Source organism: Urocitellus parryii, chromosome 1 (genome assembly GCF_045843805.1).
Source record: "Urocitellus parryii isolate mUroPar1 chromosome 1, mUroPar1.hap1, whole genome shotgun sequence".
NCBI classification, from domain to species: domain Eukaryota; kingdom Metazoa; phylum Chordata; class Mammalia; order Rodentia; family Sciuridae; genus Urocitellus; species Urocitellus parryii.
In genome coordinates, this window is record NC_135531.1 from 78789478 (window position 1) to 78807935 (window position 18458).

Sequence of the window (18458 nt, forward strand, 5' to 3'; positions counted from 1 at the left end):
AATATCAGGGTAGACTCTCACATAAAGCTAAATTTAAAATGTTTTAAAAATTGGAACATTTGACCAGTTTTCCAGTATATATGATAGTATATGGCACAAATTTGTTCACTATATCCAAGGAAACACATAACTTCACTATTTTACAAAAGGATTTGTTCTATTTTAACCAAGTAACTTTCACCAATGAATTGGTAGTTGCCTCTCACCTGAAAGTTGCCAAAACAGCTTCCCCCTGGGAGTGTCACATAACTCACAAAGGGAGGCCCGGAGGATGGCAGAGACTCATAGACGACCACACCTTCGCTTGGGAATGCAGCCCGCTGCTGCTGCTTGCTTTCCCAAAATTCCTGTAACATTGACACAACGTTCACTGAAAAAGATAAGAAACAGCCATCTGTTATTAAGGATGGACATACCCTGGCTAAAACAAATTTTATTTGAAGCTAGATTCTGTAACATGGCAGTTCCAGTAAGGTTGGGGCTGATTTCAGCTTTGAAAAAATATATTTTATTTAAATGTATTTAAATAAATAAAACATATATATATATATATATATGTGTGTGTGTGTGTGTGTGTGTGTGTGTTTAGCGAGAGAGAGAGAGAGAGAGAGAGAGAGACAGAGAGAATTTTTTAATATTTATTTTTAGTTTTCGGCAGACACAACATCTTTGTATGTGGTGCTGAGGATCGAACCCTGGCGGTACCATGCCAGGAGAACGCGCTACTGCTTGAGCCACATCCCCAGCCCCTGTATATGTTTCTTAATGAGTAAAAAAAGTGGTTTTCAGACTTATCCTAATTTTGAAATTTTTCCTGAATAGACTTTCCCAGAGTGATGTTTATCGGTGGCCTTATTTCCCATTTCTCATCAACTCCCTGCAAAGTGAAAGTCCAGTTGCGAAGTAAAGATGAAATTGATATCATTTTAATTAGGATTCGTCGTTTATAAGATTTAAGAGAAGAAATTCAGAAAGAAGGTAACTCTTATATCCTCCCTCTCCCCCAATCTAAAGGAGAATGAAAGGCAACTGTGGAATAAGCAGGGGGCTGGGAAAGGCCATGAGTGAAACTAATAACATGGAGACCTTGTTAAGGATAAGCTCTGTTAGATGACTTCAGAAAACATGGTAATGGCTAGGCCATGTGTTTTAGATTAAGTGACCCGTGATAGCCTGCAGAAGTTCCAGATCAAATTAGGTTGGTTTGTTTATCCTGTACTCCAAATTGAATTGTGGAAATTAACAAGGATAATAGAATTGTAGAGTCAAAAGTGACCTTATGGGTCATGTAGGCAAAGCTCTGCCTAATGCAGGAATTCCTAACCAGTACTCCTGACAGTTGCCCATCCGGCCTGTACCTGAACATGTGGAAGGACCTGGTACGTGACATATCTAAAGCTGGGCGTTTCAACAGCTCATGGTGTGCCAGAGTAAGCTGAAATCTGCTTTACTGTCAGGTTGAATGCAGGGGGTCTGCTTCTCACCTCTGGGGCTTCTCATAATAGTTTATCTCTTAACCCACAGGAGAGACCACCACATATATGAAGGCAGTGTAAGATATCTGCTGTCTGGCATTTGTTTGCCTTCTTGTGTGAAAAGAACAAAGGTTTTACTTGAAGAATCACACAATTTCCAGGGGGTAGGTCTGGGGATTTGACCAAATCCAAATCATTTACAGGCAATGAGTCCAGAACTTTTGTTGGAAATTCCGTTTTTCCTGGGGTTGCAGTAAGTTTAGGAAGTAAGTATGGCACTGCTTAAGTCAAAAAGGAAAGCTGTCTAGAGAGTCAACACAGAGAAGGGTACAACCAAGAGATAGAGAAAGAAAGTGAAGTTCTAATGACCTAGTGTGAGCCCATTGTTCCAGATTTGCCCAGATCCAGAATCCTTAGTTGAGTTACCTAAACAAATGATCTGCTTTTCCCCTTGAGTCATTTTGAACTGGCATTTTTTACTTGCATATAAACATACACCAATACAGACAAGTCTCACATTTCCTGAGGTTCTAGATTAAATGGTTTTTGTCCTTTCAAATATTTTTTACCAACATGGTGTCTATGCCCTCAGCTATTATTCTGAACACGCTGCTGGATGTGCTCCAAAATGCTGTGCATTGATTCTTTTCTGGGAGCCACAAGTGCCAGAAACTTTGATCCAGAGGAAAAACGTTGCACAGCTACTTTCTATCTAAGCTGTTGACTAGAGTACAGGCCCCTCATTGCAGCTCCTCCCTACATCACTAGTGGATCAACTTCATGGTGTATAATTTAAGAAAGCTCTGGAGACTTCTGAGGAATTGAATGTCTAGGGAGATGAAAAAGAAAACTTCAGTGTTTAATATTTAAGAAGTATTTTGGGAAATAAATTGAGAAAAGGTAAGACTATCAGTGGGGAAGTTGAGTTAATAAAATACATACTGAAGGGGGGTTAAGCTTATAATTGACCATTACAGAGCTTTTAAATTCATTTAAAAATTAAAATAGTATTTTCTACAAGTAGATGTAACTCAAAATAGAATAATAATGTTTATATTCTAAACTCTATTTCTGCTTCCTATCCTCTTTTCCTCCTCTTCTTTCCATTTCTAAGAAAACAAGGATTTATGAGTCAACTGGTTTGTGTCTGTACTTGCAGTTGACCTTCAGAACTCAGCAGAGGCGTCCAGAAGATTGAAGCCTAAAACTACTGGAGTAGGCTGTTGATCTGCTACTCAGCAAGGGCCATTAGCTTCCTATTTTAAGTTAATAAACTGTAGAATGAGATTTAGCTGAGAACTGGAGTAGGAAGTTGAGGATTCATGATTATCAAGGAAAAATGAACACAAGAATTTTGGCATATAAAACTATTTGGGTTAAATGGTTTTAAGGTATGTACTAAGTAAGAAGAAAAGCAGCAGTCTTCAACATTTTCATTCTACAACCTTGGAAGATTTCTTTGATGGTCCTACAGATGTCGTCACCCCTATAGAGTACAACATATGTACATACACACACACCATCCATCTTTCTATCTCTATCTCCTCTTGTCAACTGGAAAACCAGATGAATAGAGTGCAAAGGAAAGAAGGCCAGCTTGCTGTTTGGAATTTCAGAGATTGGTGTATACCAGAGGATGCTCTATTTATGAAACACGTGCTCCTTTCTTTTGGTGAGGTAGCATCAGCAACTTTTATGGGCAATTTCAAAGAAAATGTGAGCAGAGGGTCACGTTTGAAAGCAACCACCCAGGACTGAAGTTAAACCTCATTACACAGTTTAATCTCTAGGTGCGCCCAGTCAATTATCCTGCTTTCCATTTAAAGAATAAACCTGAGCTACCAAGTGTGCAATATCCATCCCTACATCTTGTGACCCATTTGCACAAATGTCCAACTCCACCTTATTTCCTATAGTCTCAAATGAATTGTGCTGCTTTTCCTGAGCATTGTTTTCTTAGTCTTTCTTTTGACCTATTTTTCAATGCTTCCTCTACTTACTGCTTCCCAGAAGCCATAATGTGCTTGGGACAACAAATGAATGAATAAGTGAATTAATCAATCAATTACGTGGAACACTCAACTTTGGAACTATTTCTGGCCACTGGTTATGAACTCTTCCTAATATAGCCAAACTGCTAGAAAGAATATTTTACATTGTCTATTTCTGCTTTCTTATCTTACATTCATTTTTTAGCCTGCCACAATCTGGCTTCCCTCTACATTATTTCACTGAAAATACTTTGATGAATATCACCAATTCCTAGCTTTTAGTTCTAATTTATTTGATTTCAGCTGCATTTGATATAGCTATCAGTTTCTTCTGGAAATTCTAGAAATCTGCCTGACAATATTTTCTGCTTTTCTGATAGTATTTCTCCCTGATTATGAGTCTCTTTTCCTAATAATTTCTCCCAGGTTGCTTTTGTAGGTTTCTCTCCCTTTGCTAATTCCTCATGTTGGTTTCCAAATAGAATCCTATCTTGTTTTTTCTTGCTTCTCTCTCTGTTATTCTCCTTGAATGATGGAACCTATCTCCACAACACTATCTGCCATTTTATAAAGAACAGCTCTCAAATTGTTCTCCGGTAACTCCAACTTTGCTAGGTAAACACTTCCATTCGGATTTTGCACAAATAGAACATATTCCCAAATTCAACTCACTTTATTTTCTATAAACTCTTATCTTCCTCCTGAATCACTTTTTATCCTTCTGAATTACTTGGAAAGTGATGTTATCACCTACACAGTAACCTAAATCAGAAAGCTGGCAGGAACCTTAAACTTTATTTCCTCTTTTCATATTTAATGAATGCCCAAGTTCCATCAATTCCATATCCTGGATGTCCCCCAAAGGCATCTCTGCCTCAGTTCACACTACCATTGCCAAGTGGCTCCTACTCCTTCCATCTCACACATATAGCACAGGACCCTTCTGATGCCAGTCATCCTCTCATCCTCCCAGTGTTCTCGGGGCAATAATTTTAGGTCTCATAGGTGATCACATCCTCCACATTTTAAAATCCTTTTGTGGTTCCTCATTACCTGTAAAATAAATAGCTCCTAGCAAGGCATGAAAGATCCTCTGTTTTGCCTTGGTCTTTCATCCCGAACTCCTCTCTCCAAGTTCTTCCTCCCGTCTTCTCATTCTCCTGTATTTCTTTTAGCACTGGCCAGCCCCATACTTCCTTCCATCCTCCTGGAATACCCTCATTTCTACTGCCTACTGTCTTCTTGAATGGTGCCTATTCGTTTTTAAGACTCACCTCCAGCATCAGCTCCTCAAAAATAAAAACAAAATATAATCTCTAGTCATTTGCTAATGAAAGTGCAGTGTCTGGGAAATATCATGAATATCTCTTGGGGATTTGTTAGAAATGCAGAACCTCAGCCCCTACCCCAGTCCTACCAAACTAGATCTTCACTTAAAAAATTCTCAGGCAATTGGATGCAATTAAAGTTTAAGAAGTCCTGTTGTAAGAAGGACTACTCCCATCTCTCTTATGTAATTATTATAAGTCAAACACTGCTTGATCCTTCAACACCCTCTTTTTTTTTTTTTGTATCAAGGATCAAACTCAGGGGCATTTGACTCCTGAGCTACATCCCCAGCCCTATTTTGTATTTTCTTTAGAGACACAGTCTCACTGAGTTGCTTAGCACCTCACTTTTGCTGAGGCTGGCCTTAAACACAGGATCCTCCTGCCTCAGCCTCCCTAGCTTATGAAATTACAGATGTGTGCCTCCTCACCCGGAAACATCCCCCTTGAAATAGGTATTTTCATACACAGCTTACAAATGAGAAATAAAATAAGTTCAAGGTGCAATCACCCACTTACAAAGTCTTGAATTTTAAATCCAGTCAGTCTGTGTTTCTAGTCTATATTCTTTTTTATCACAAGTTACTCCCTAATACAATGGAACTTAAGTTGTTTTTGTGTCTGTCTACGTCTACTAGAGACCTTACTCTTTGGAGGACCAATGACATCATTTTTCCACAATGCTTTGAATATAGTAGGAACATAATAAATATTAGTTGAGTGTTTGAATGTCATCAGAGGTGTAGGAGATGTGCTGCATTTGTGAGGCTGCTGGCATGGTGGGTATAAGGAACACACCACAAGAATTAATTTACTTACCTTTTCCTGTGAACCATTTTTCTGACATTTTGTTCTTGACAAAGTCAAGTAAAGCACATGCTAATATCTGTACTTTTTCATATAAGTGAGATGATATGGTTCCAGCACTGAGCTGTCTTACTAAATGAGTAGTCTCTGATCATGTGAATAGACATCTTCTGAATCAGTTTTTAGCAACACTCTGCACTCTCGGCAATGGTGTAAATACCCGCTAACTATGGTCAAAGTGGGCTGTGGCTAAACCTCCTGTTCCAGTCCCTTCTTTCAATATGTAAATGAAGGAAAGGTCTCAAGAGGAAATGGCCAAGATGGTAGTTGAGGGGCTTGTGGCAGCAGCAGTCTTTGTCATTTCCTCTATTCCTCTTTGTGGGAGCAAAAGGTCTCCGCTCTATCTCAGGGAAGGAAGCTACAGTCTAGAACACATCATTTTTAGCAGTATATTATTTATTTTAAAGATTAGTAAAGATCCTTTTTTTTCTCTCATCTGTTAATGGACATGAAAGGAGAAGAAGGACTTTATCCAGAACCAGGTCAAGATAAATGGGTCATCTGGTGAATCTGTACACTGGACATGAGGGTATCCATGATCCTTAGCTGGAGACTAGAAGAAAAGAGACAATTTGGCTGGCCCAGGAGTCAGAACAGGTCAAGCAGCACATCTGGTGCAGGGCTTAATAGAACTCATATTTTGGTTTTGCTGTAAGTCTAACTAATAAAACTGCTTTTAAGAAATAGAGCATCAGGGCTGGACCTATAGCTCAGTGGTACAGCGCTTGCCTCACAGGTATGAGGTCCTGGGTTTGATCCTCAGCCCTACATAAAATAAATAAAAATATTGTGTCTATCTACAACTAAAGAAGTATTAGAGAGAGAGAGAGAGAGAGAGAGAGAGAGAGAGAGAGAGAGAGAATATCAAATGGCTGAGGCTGTGGGTGTGGAAGGAAGGAGAAGGTGAGAATTGTTGGAGAAATCTTGGAACAATAGCATGATATCCAATTTGGTTTTGTGCCTTCAATCATCTTTTTAATGTCTGAGAATATAGAAAGCAATTTTTCTCTCTGTTGACATTGCACATCAAATTTATCGATTCTTCCCCCTGAACTACTTTTCTGGACAGAATAATAGACATCTTTAGCAATTTTGAATATTTTATGTGTCAACAAGACAATGTGGCATGTAGTTTATACATAGTAGCATGACCATTTTCTTCTTCAGTGTGTTTTGAAATTTGAAAATGACTTGAGATTTCAGAGTAGTAACTAGATCCCCCCCTCGACCCCTCCTCCCCCACAAGTCAAGTTCAATACTGAGGCTTTCTCAACTAACTAATGAAGACACTGTGGAATACCTTGGCTATCTAACCTTTGACCTTCTTTAGCAGAAATCCTCCACTGGTGTGTCCTTGAACACAGCGTGCTTATTTATCATCTCTTTTTTTCTCCTGTTTTTAATTTAATTTTTAAAAATTTTTATCTCTGTCTTGGTTTCAAGTGCTTCTTTCTACCTTGAGTGTTATTTCTGCCCCTCCCCTCTCCTCCCACTTCAGAGGAAACACTACCTCCTTCATCATGCCATGCTCTCTGATTCCAGCCCACATGCATCCCCTCTTCTGAGCTCTTATTCCATTAGTGGCCCTGTGTCTTAGCACTTAATCGCCTATAAACCATGCTAATAAAATGGATAGGGGCTCCTGGCTAAATTTATCAAGTAAGACTTGGCTGAACTTCTTTCTGGCCAGAGGAATGAAACCCCTTGTGGTAACAATTCATCTAATAGTGCAGTTTTCCGTTACTTAACTCGCAGCAGACTATGGGATTCTAGAGGGCAGATATTCATTCTTTTCTATAGCCTTCTTGGTATCCAGCACTGGGCTGTCTACCTAGAAGCAGCTGTGGAGTTCAGTTGGAATCTAAGAAGACTCTGCATAGTCTGAGCAGCTGTAGTACAATGAATGTGCAGAAGGTGAGTGAAATTCACTGTGATTCATGGAGAGGTCAGGATTTCCTTCTAAATGAACCTCTGCAGTTGCCACAAAGCCTGGGTGTGATGGTGGCCATGTCCCAGCTGGAGACGGCAGAGCTCATGCAGAAAGATGCAGCCTGCTCAGAGTAGACACAAGATTGCTGTCCACTCGCTCACTTTGGTTTGTCCCTTTACAATAAACGTGGCTTAGGAAATCTCTGAATGGGGATGGTAGCTCCATTAGCTTTGGATGCCAACTGCAATCAATTTATGTCAACTGCCTGGAGTGCTGTGTTGAAAGGAGTTAAATATAGTTTCTGGGATCAGTTGAACAGAACCCCATAATTTACCAACAATGTGACACTGGCATAGTTGATGTGTCAACCCTGACTTTGATAATATGAAACAATAAAGAAATGCAAGTTTCTGCACAGAGATCCCCAAAGAGCTTTACAATCTGACTGGAGAAACAATACATTCATCACATAATTAGTGAACAAACTATTAAGAGTGCTAAACGGTAGAACACAGATGATGTTAAAATAATATTTAAAGCTTAAGAATTTGTAGCACAATGATTATGTAAATACAAGGGAGAAAGTAAATGACTGTGTCAGGAAAATGTCAGGAAAAGTGTATACCGGAGGAGAGCCAAAGCTGCACTCTCCTTAGGGGAATAAAGTGTAGACAGGTGGGGAGGAAGGAAGAGAAATCCTGCTTTCAAAAGAGTGAGAGTGGCATCAAACAAAAGAGTAAGAGGGGTAAGTATGCCTCCACTGAAGAATTGTATAGGAAGTGAAATATTCAGAAGATGCCACTTAGTATGCTGGTTACTTTCAGCCTAAGATACTTGGAGACCAATGGATACAAGCAGAAACTTTCTCTGAGCTGCTCTTAATCTTCCTAAAGATGGATCCTACAAAAGGAAATCAATAGTCATGACTCCCCTACCCAGGAATCTTATGAATCAAAGTCTATCACAGGAGACGGAAGCTTGACACCACATCCATCCAGACCCTCCCCTATTATTTTGAGGGATGTTCTTGGAAAAATTTTTATTCCTGTAATTTTTGTTTGCCTAAAACAACCTTCATTTGCTATACATTTCCTTACTCACCCTCTCATAATTTGTGTCTCCACCATCTTCCAGAAGCCCCAAGACCCTGCTCCTTTCCATAACTCAGGATGCTAAATTTATCTGACTCTCCTTTGAGTCTCATATTTTGTGGGAATCTCTTGCATATATGTATACTTAAATATGGATGTTCTCCTATTGATCTGTTGAATGTCAATTTGGCCTATACCCAACCAAGAAACCCAAAAGGGCAGTGAGAAGTCATTTTTTTATTCTCCTATAGGAGCAATAAGAAAGGGTGCCATTAGGAAAAGGGTATGATTTGATAAGGGAACAGGGTAAGGGGGCTTAGCTCTTTGTAATGCTTGGAAAGGATCCCATCTTTATGCCCCAGCTTTACCCGAGTGGGAGATAACACTGGAAACGCGGAATCCATTGCCCTTTACCCTTGCCTAAAGTACTATGCTTGCTGCCTGTAGGTGGCGACTCCATCCATGAAACTGTGGAGCCACAAGGAAGGGCCCAGACACTCAGAATGTGTGGTTGCTCTTGTGCATCTGAGGAGCTCAGGGCAGAACATTTCTCTAAGAGGAGCCTATGTAGAAAAAGACATGAGATGTGGGCAGGAGATGAAGCAAGCAAAAGAATGCTTCTGGGCTGGGGATGTAGATCAGTGGTGGAGAGTGCTTGCCTAACATGTGTTAGGGAAAAAAGAAAAAGTGTTCCTTCCATATCCTGGAAGGAGGCTGAAGCACCTTCAGAAAAGGACATCAATAAGTGGACACCCGGAGAGCTTACCCTAAAAATTCACAGCTTGTCATATATACACATTATTGTATTTTCATTTTCATAGCTTGGACATAATGGAGATACCATAGGGACACATGATATATGTTTTCATATGGAAAGTGTGAGAGGTAGAGAATTTAAATTCCCAGTGGATTTCAGAGTATGTTATAGAAGAATCCTAAAATATAGGCACTACTTCATACACAATAAAATGTGTACTGCATCTTGTCTCTCCATCTTTTATCAACAGGCAGGCCATTAACTGAGTAGTTAAAAACCTCCTCTCTAGAGTCAGACTGCCTGGGTTTGAATCCTGTCTGTACCACTCCACGCATCAGTTCCTCAGCTGGGAAATGCACTACCTATATCACAGAGTTGCTATGGAAAATGCTCACAATAGGTTTCACACATGGTTCTAGAGTGTTAGCCAATATTTGTGATTATAGAAGGTGACAGGAAAGAAAAGGGAAAAGGCATGATTATATGTTTGCATATTGCATCTTTGAAACTGACTGTTCTTGAATTGGAAACCGTATGATTAAATATTCTAAAAATAGTCTACAACTCTGAAAAGTCTCCAGTTGAACACATCCTGCTATTTATTCCAAGATATGTGAAGAGCCCAGAGATCCAAAAGAGGAAGCTCTTTTGCTAACACTCATTGGCGAAGTCAAAGCTCTATAATAGCATATAAATGTGTCCAGTGCTACATGTCTCAGGATCTGGAAGCATGGATTTTTTGTCCCAATTTTTGACTTTCAAATGAATGCTAAAGACAACAGACCTTCTCTTAGCAAAACCTACAGAAAGGAGTTAACTTTTATTTTAAATTAATATTTAATGACTAAATATGCCTCAGGAAAATAGAAACAATATACTTCATTGCTCAGTTCAATTAACTAATATAAGTCCTGCATAGAAGATAGTCATTTGTGTGCAAAAAGGGAACTTAAAAGTCTATTATAAATCTATCAGGAAAAAAAATGATCAATTTCTTTTAGCCCTACGTGAGGAAAAATTCTAGCTGGGTAAAATTTCCATTGCCCAAAACAATTGAAGACAAACTGGAAAGGCTGCCATTTAGGGATAAATCATTAAGAGGCTTTCAAGATGATTAACCTATTTTCAAATTGATTCTCAACCTCTAAACAGATGGATTTATGTTATAAAATATTTTAATACAATCTTAGCAGGTGATATTTTAAAATAGACTTAATTGGTATTTTCTATTCTAGTAATTCAATCCTGAACAACTTGTTCTTACCAATGTCATATCCTAATTTTGTTGAGGACAGATAGGAAGAGTCCCCCCAAATTGAAGAGACAAACTCAAGATATGATGCTGTATTTTGTCATTTATGCAATTGGGTTGAAAAATGGAGTGTGCTTGGGTTTTGTGCTGGGTCTGTGTGGATGCCAGGATACTGTCTATCCGTGTAACCATCCTCAGTCCCTGCTTTGATCAGGCAAATGGAATGTTGGAGATACAGCCTGTGTGTCTGGGTCCCTTTTTTTCTTCGTGTAGGCACTGAGATGTAGCCACAGTGGCAGGGTGGGACACAGGCAGCTTGGAGTCCTGCTTTGTTTCCAGCAGAGGGGTTCTTCTTTACTTGTGCCCCCCAGAGTCAACTCCTTCAGCAGCTGGAAAGCTAGCAGAGTTTCTACGTTTGTTTGCTTTTTCTTTTCTCATTTCACCTCCACCCCCTGCCCCAAATATTTTCCTGAGGGAATTATGATCTTTTGGGGGTTGTTTTACGAAGTCAGCCTCTCAGGAGATTCTATGAAATATGCAAAAGAAATATTCATTCTTTTTGGTTTAATTTTCACCTTTAGAATGGAAAGCTGCTGAACTATAAATCTTTTTTTTTGGGGGGGGGATTTAAATACCACTTGCTTTCTATGTTTGCAAGCACAGGGGGTGAGGATAGAGACTAGAAAAGAGCAGGAGAGTCACAAACACAAATTAAAATAAGAATTCATAAGCATAAAACATTTAAATAAGCATGTCTGAATTCACATGTGCACTTTATATATGCACTATGGGTCAGATGATGTCATTCAATCTCAAAAGATGCATAAAATAAAAATCTGATGTAACCTATTTAACCAATCAGGAAGTATGTATGTATCTTTCCCATATTCTATCAGGCATTGACATTATATTATATTTAAAAGGGACTTTGTAGGACCTTTGATTTTAGATTACCAAATAAGGATCTGTCACACAGGTTGCTTAACTGACCAGTTCTACTTTGTTTTAAAATAGTCAAATCTTTACAAATGTTGCTTTAAGTTTATTATATATCTTCCTTCCCTGGAAATAGTCATTTTAAGAATACTCCTCAATACTGGACACAGCCGTCTAAGCAGTGTGTATATACGAGGCACAGATAGAATTTGATCTTGAAGAGCATGTGCATGGCCCTTGGTGACCCACAGTTGTTGGTACATGCCAAGGATGAACATAGGATGGGTTAGGTAAAGCTCTGTGCTCTGGTGGGGATGATGCTGAGCTACTCTAAGGCCAGCTGGAAGCATCTCTCTGGCTGAGCTGCCTGATGTGACTATGTTTACCTGTATGGCCCCTTTGTGCTCCAAGCTTGCTCCTGTGTATTGGTCAACTTATCCCTACATGAGGTTAGCCTGTGATAATGGGTGCCAGTGGATGAATGGATTAGAAAGGTCCTTTCATCACAAAGGAGAGCACCTGCCAGAGGCAAAAATCTGCCCCTCTTATCGTGAGGAAGAAAGATCACCAATCAGCAATCAAAAACCATCTGTTGTGCACCTGTTCAGATGTCTGTCTCTGTGGGAGGCAATTTGGGGTTTCAAAAAAGTGCAAGGTCCAGCTCTGCTCTGGGACTTACAACTTAGGCGTGGACAAAAACACCCCAGGGAAGTGATAATAGGCTGTGCAGTGCCACACAGGAGACAATGTAAACTAAATAGGATGGGCCATGAGTGCCAATGGAGTGGTGACTAAATGATGGGTTCCACAGCTGCTTAACAAGAGGAGCTCAAACTAGGGATCAACTGATTATCATCCCACCAGGAAAAAAGGGCAAAACCCTAAGTCAAACAACATCCTGTGGATACTAGAGAGAAAATGTAAAAAATTACATAATAATAAACTTTACAATAAAATTCTTTTTTTTTCTTTTAGAATATAAGTATTTTAACTACTTCTACAGACTAAACTTAAATGGGCATTTGAACATGGAAGAAAAGAAATTAAGAGCCTTTGGGGTTAAAACTTCAATATGAAATGTATTAAAAAAGAGAAGATTCTTTTATGAAGGGCTTCTAAAGTTGTCTTACATTTCTTAAATCAATCTGTAGCACATAATCAGTAAAACCGTATCATTTAAACAGAAAGATCGTAACTTAGAAACTCACCCTTAGGCAGCTGTATCCTATTATGGGCTGTAACTTAACACATGAGTTTCAGAAGTTGTTAAAATTGAGTTCAGGCTACAAATCTTAACTGTTTTTTTCTTTAAAAAAACTCTCTGGTGAGATGAGATAGCTTGGCCTCATAGGATGGGTTTCTATCATATTTTATTTTGATCTGTTAAGTCTTTTTTATACATAAGAAATAAAAGTATCAGGACAGATAGGGCTCTGTGATCAAGAAGCCACTCCCCCCCCCCTCATTTTGAAAAATTTTTCTCTGGTGCTGAGACTTTCAGTATTTAAACTCTGTCAAACGTCAAACAGCTCTTCTGTCACTGATGGCTGAATTGAAATCTACATTTTTCTTAGTATAAATTCAAATAAAAATAGCAACATCCATAATAAAGTAAAACTACTATTTGAATAGGCTTCTATAAAACACACATCTCCAGTTTAATGCTAAAATTATCAGAGCTTAAATTATTATAATTAAGATGTAGTCATTATTCTAAAATGAGAGAGCAAACAGTGAAGTTTTTGTTTGTTTCTGAGTTGTATATTCTTTCAGGCATGATTTCTATTGTGGAACGCAGTGCAATGTGTGTAGGGATTTTACCCCACAAGGACCTCCATCCCTTCCCTCCTACTCCATTCCTTTTTGTGAAATGTGAAAACTATAAATGTATCATCAAATTTATAGATTTCAAGTAACTACACTAAAAAGCATGGGATGGAAAAAATACTTGACTCTTGAGGGTTTTGCTCTCCTCTGCTGCATATAGCCAGAGTCATGATTACTAAGATGTTTTTAATAGCTCTATCGTCTGGTTCAATTTTTCCAAAGGGTAAAAATATACTCTTTGAAGTAAAGTATTCACCTATCTGATATAAATAAAACCTTTCATGCAGAAAAATGTTTTTCTAAATAAAAGAGTTAATGTACCTCAAATATGTGAGAAATTTTCTTCCAGTCGAGCAACGTTTAGTACAAGTTCCATCTTACTTTTTAATTGTGAGATAGAGGGAAATATACCTGTCACTTTATAAAGTCAATGCTAGAAAAAAAAACCTCATTTTCATATTGATAATTATGCCAGATTTTAAACAATTTTTTTTAAAGAAAGTATGTCTTGATTTTGTCCTTCAGTCAATGAAAGTGGTTTCTCCCCATAAGCACATTTGACATTCACAAATCTTACATCTTGCCTGAGCTAGTGAATTGTTTCTTGCTGAGAAAAAGCTGTGATTCCCCCTAACTTAGGTATTAGAAAGTGTACCTCCAACAGATGTCCATATAAGCTTTTCCCCAATGTACTATAAAGCCATAAATTCCCTGAATTTATCTAGGATCATGGTTAACTCCAATGGCTCCCTTTTGCCTGAATGTCAGTCAGACCCAACTTGCATCTTCCCAGGGCATGCTTCTTGCATTTCTATGGGACAAGATATTTCTCTCCTAAAAAATGCCCTTCCTGCTCAGGGGTGCAGTGGTGCACACCTGTAAATCCAGGAGTTTGGAAGTCTGAGGCAAGAGGTTTACAAGTTCAAAGCCAGACTCAGCAAAAAATGAGGTGCTATGCAACTCAGTGAGATCTTTTTTTTTTTAATTAAAAATATAAAATAGGACTGAGGATATGGCTCAGTTGTCAAGTACCCCTGAGTTCAATCCCTGGTACCCTCACCCCCAAAATATATGCCCTTTCTTCTCACTTTCTCAACATACTCTTGCTCAGATGAAACCAATAGGCTCTCTTCAAACTTCTAGAGAAGCCTATTTCTTTCCCCTCCATGTTTTCCTAATAGATACTGCTATTATAATGCAAGGACATGGTAACCAACACCTGAGTCTTTTAATTACTAAAGGTGAGGATTTGGAAGACTAAAGAACAAAAGGTGAGGAGTTTGTATCCTGTGCCTCCATCCCTTATTAGCTACATTATCTTAACCTCCATGAAACTCAGTTCCCTTACCTATAAATAACAACGGTATGTATTGCGGGATTGCTGTGGACAATGTTTCTAGCACAGTGCCTATCACATGACCAGGACTTCCTATCCTCATGTTACTATTAAATGGATGAAGGAAGAGCTCCAAAATGGCTGATAAGCATATTACACTCCTTCAATTTGAAGAGTTAACACTCAGATCAGGATCTGCAAGTGCAATCCTCTTATAGTCATGTGATGATATCTTTTGAGAAAGCAACTGAGGACATGGCAGACAGTGGCAAACAAACAGTAAGCACATATACTCCCCTGAAAGAGCACCAGGGCCACCTTCATGAGAGCTCATCTTTGGTTGTGATGTATGATGCGTGAAGAGAACCTGGATATTGCACAAAGCTGGGAATACATATTGCAACATGGACATATTCCATAATTTCTCTGCAAAGACATCCTGTCTGGTAGTATGGAACTATCCAGTGCTACTTGTTACAAAGAAGAGAAATTGATGTAGTGTCAGCCTAGACAAGCAAACTTCAAATTGAGAGCCTGCCTTGTTTAAAACCTCTTTCCATTATTTTTTATTTGAAATGTGAAATAGGGAATAAAGAACAAAAAACGTGTTATGGAATTAATTTCCTTTCAGTAAAGAGAAAATAAAAAACAAATCACAAATACTCCCAGATGAACACCTCCTCTAAAATAAAATGACAGATTTAACATATTGTAAAATTTGAAGGACCTCCTTGCCTGAGGAAAAAAAAAAAAAACTTGAGAAGTTAATTTCCTTCAATGAATGTAACTGTTCCCATGTGCATCTGTCTCAGACCAGAAAACGTACTGGGTGCTTTTTCTGACCAATTGCTTGTTTTTAAGCAAATCCAAAGCCAACGGAGGAGGGCAATGAATGAATAGAGTGACCATTTACACTCTAGGCCTTCTGTGTGTCTAAATAGTGAAGAGAGCAAATGCTGCTTTTGCATTCACAGAAGAAAAAATTAGAAAAACTGAAAGTCTTTTTTTTTTTTTTTTAATGCTTCTTTGTTCAACTGGGCTGGGTGTTAAAAATTCTTGGATCAGCTTTTCAGCTTGCAGAAAAGCAAGGTGACCATTGTTCTTAATTGGCAGTAATGTGCTCAAGTATTCAGCCCTTCCCTTCTGGCAGAAAGAGGTTGGAAGGGGTGGCAGAGGAGGAGGAGCCAGGAGTGAACAGGAGGAGGGGGAGCTTCTCAGAACCTGCCATTCAAGGCTAGTGGCAGTTTTTTTACAGGCTGCCAGCAAAAGTGTGGTGGCAGCAACTTATGAGTGTGCCAAAGAAAGGAGGTCCACGTGCCAAACTCTGGCATGTGTAGCACCTACAGGTTGCCAAGGCATGGTTTAGACCTCAAACAGGTTTGAGGTTCTGCACCAGAAAGCAAGTTAACCCATTCCCACTATTCCACAGGATGGTGAGTGATAAGATGTTTCAATGCTACGGAAACTCCTGGTCTAGAAATATACTATTTGACTCTCTTTCACGGAGTCATTTTTCACATTATAAAAACCAGAAGGAAGAGGGTCAGTAGCTTAATATTCACACCCATTAAGCCAGGCAAGCAACTGCAGAGTGGCAGCCCATGCTAGGGTAAGCAGGCAATGCTACGGGATCAAATCTAGGTTCTGTATCCATGAATGAAATATATAAAATGGGATGCTTTTGTTTTTGGATATAAAAGACTTCCTGAAGAAGTCTGGATGATAGAACTTAATATAAGCTTCATTATTACTCCCTCTAAAGAATTCTATTCTCTCTTCTAAACTGTAAGCAATTTCTGGAATTTAGATCAGCTTAAAAAGTGGGCCATACAATCTCAAATTTAAACTTCTTAAATTTACAGTGAGCTTAGGGAAAAATCTTCTATTTCTTTTTACTGCCTCCACTCTCAGCATAAGTCCCCTGGTCCTATATAATTTATCCAAAGCTTTGGGCAGCCGAAAAGCCCTTTTATCCTTCACTAGTAATTCAGAGCCTTTGTAGGAGAGAGACATTCTTTCCTTCTCTTTTCACTTAAAGAAACATACCACGCCTGAATAGACTCCAGGCTAGGCTAGGGGATGGAGTGATTTTTATTAGCTCTAACATAGCTATTGACAAATGCTTGCAGACAATATTAAAAAGAAAAAGAAGAAGAAGAAAAGGCTTTCACTTCATGCCTTAGAGGGTAGATTGGTTACAATTTAATTTCTAAGAGGAAAAATTTATAGAATAAAATGGCCCAACATTTCTCTTTTTTCATCACACATATGAGAAATATAAACTAAAAGGACATCTGGAAAGGAACGTTATTCAGTAATCAGAAAGCAAAAATCCAAACCATTGATGTTTTGATGGAGACAAACATAACTAGATTCACAAGGAGGAAAGCTGTAACCGATTGAAGTTAAAAAAAAAATCCATATGCATTTTACCTTTTGGGCAGTTCCAAAGCAAAGTTCTATTTCAGAAGCCCTTTGTAATATGAAACCCATTGTAGATAAGATACAACGTGAAGATAGTCTGTTTTGCAGCAGCAGGAAATCAAATTGGTTCCAGAAACGAAGTTATATGACAAATAGTTTAATAGTATTGCTACAATTGGAAAGCTTGATTTAATTATTTTTCATAATTATTTTTTTAAAAGATTTTGAAATAACACCTATACCAAAGGATGGGGTTTTGCTGAGATTGGGGGGGGGGGGAGTGATTCTCATTTTATTTTTACCTGAAGTGTTATAATTTGTTATCAAAATTAAAGAGCTCAGTGGTGATTCATTATTAAATTTTGCAACAAAATTTTATAGAAACACAATACTTGGTCTACCAAAACTAATATATGCTGTGGAGAATTAAACAGGTTAACAAATACAGGTATATTGTATTATCATTTCCAACTTATTTTTAGTTTTAATCTCGGTTCCAGTCAGTCCTGCTTTATTTAAAGAGCATCTGGAAAAGTTCATTAAGATTTGGCGGGTTTTAGATTTTTGGAAGAAAGGAACTTCTAAACAGTCCTGCAAGATGTGTCACTGCAAAATCACCCAGCGCCTCTTGCCAGTAGATGAAATGAAATCTTCTGACTGGAGTCAGGAACAAGTTAGACATCATTTAGGACACAGAACATGACTACAGAGATTTAGAAGAATTCATACTTAAATGGGATGTGACTAGACGTTTAGAACTATTTTCTAAAGTCAAAAAAAAAAAAAAAAAAAAAAACTTCTTTCCCGTTCAATACTTACGGTCTTTGAAGACTAGAGCTGGGTCTCTGTGAGGCAAGACTTGGGCAATGATGTGTCTCAGAGATTCCAAGGTTCTGTCCATCTCGGGTCTGTCTGTGTGAGCCTGCTGCACAGTGTCCTCATGCCTGAATTCTTGCAGTCCTGGACTGAATTTGTGCAGCTCATTGATGCACTGGATTACCAAAGAATCCCTTTTAACATCTGCCAATCAGACATTTCCCAGAATCTAAAGACCCCTCAGGGGGCCCTCCTCTCAGGCTCACTTATCTTTGTTGTATGCTGAGCTAATTAGCTCGAAAGGCTGGCTGACAGGCGGTCCCCATTGCTTCCTTCTGTTAAACACACCCACCTACAGGCTAGCTGGGGAAGCTCGCTCACTAATCATGGGAACAGATTTCCTCTCCAACCAGATTTTGCCTGAATGC

At 38.7% G+C, this 18458-nt stretch overlaps 1 protein-coding gene across 1 annotated transcript in view; it reads right to left on the bottom strand.

Annotated features, from left to right (window-relative positions):
* Positions 1–18115, bottom strand: part of Lix1 (limb and CNS expressed 1) — a 47363-nt gene extending 29248 nt beyond the window's left edge. The window contains exons 1-2 of the mRNA XM_026385911.2: positions 18034–18115; positions 207–370 (exon numbers count right to left, since the gene is read on the bottom strand). Coding sequence (XP_026241696.2) covers positions 207–370; positions 18034–18115 — 246 coding nt within the window. The remainder of the gene's footprint in view (positions 1–206; positions 371–18033) is intronic.
* Between the last annotated feature and the right edge of the window lie 343 nt (positions 18116–18458).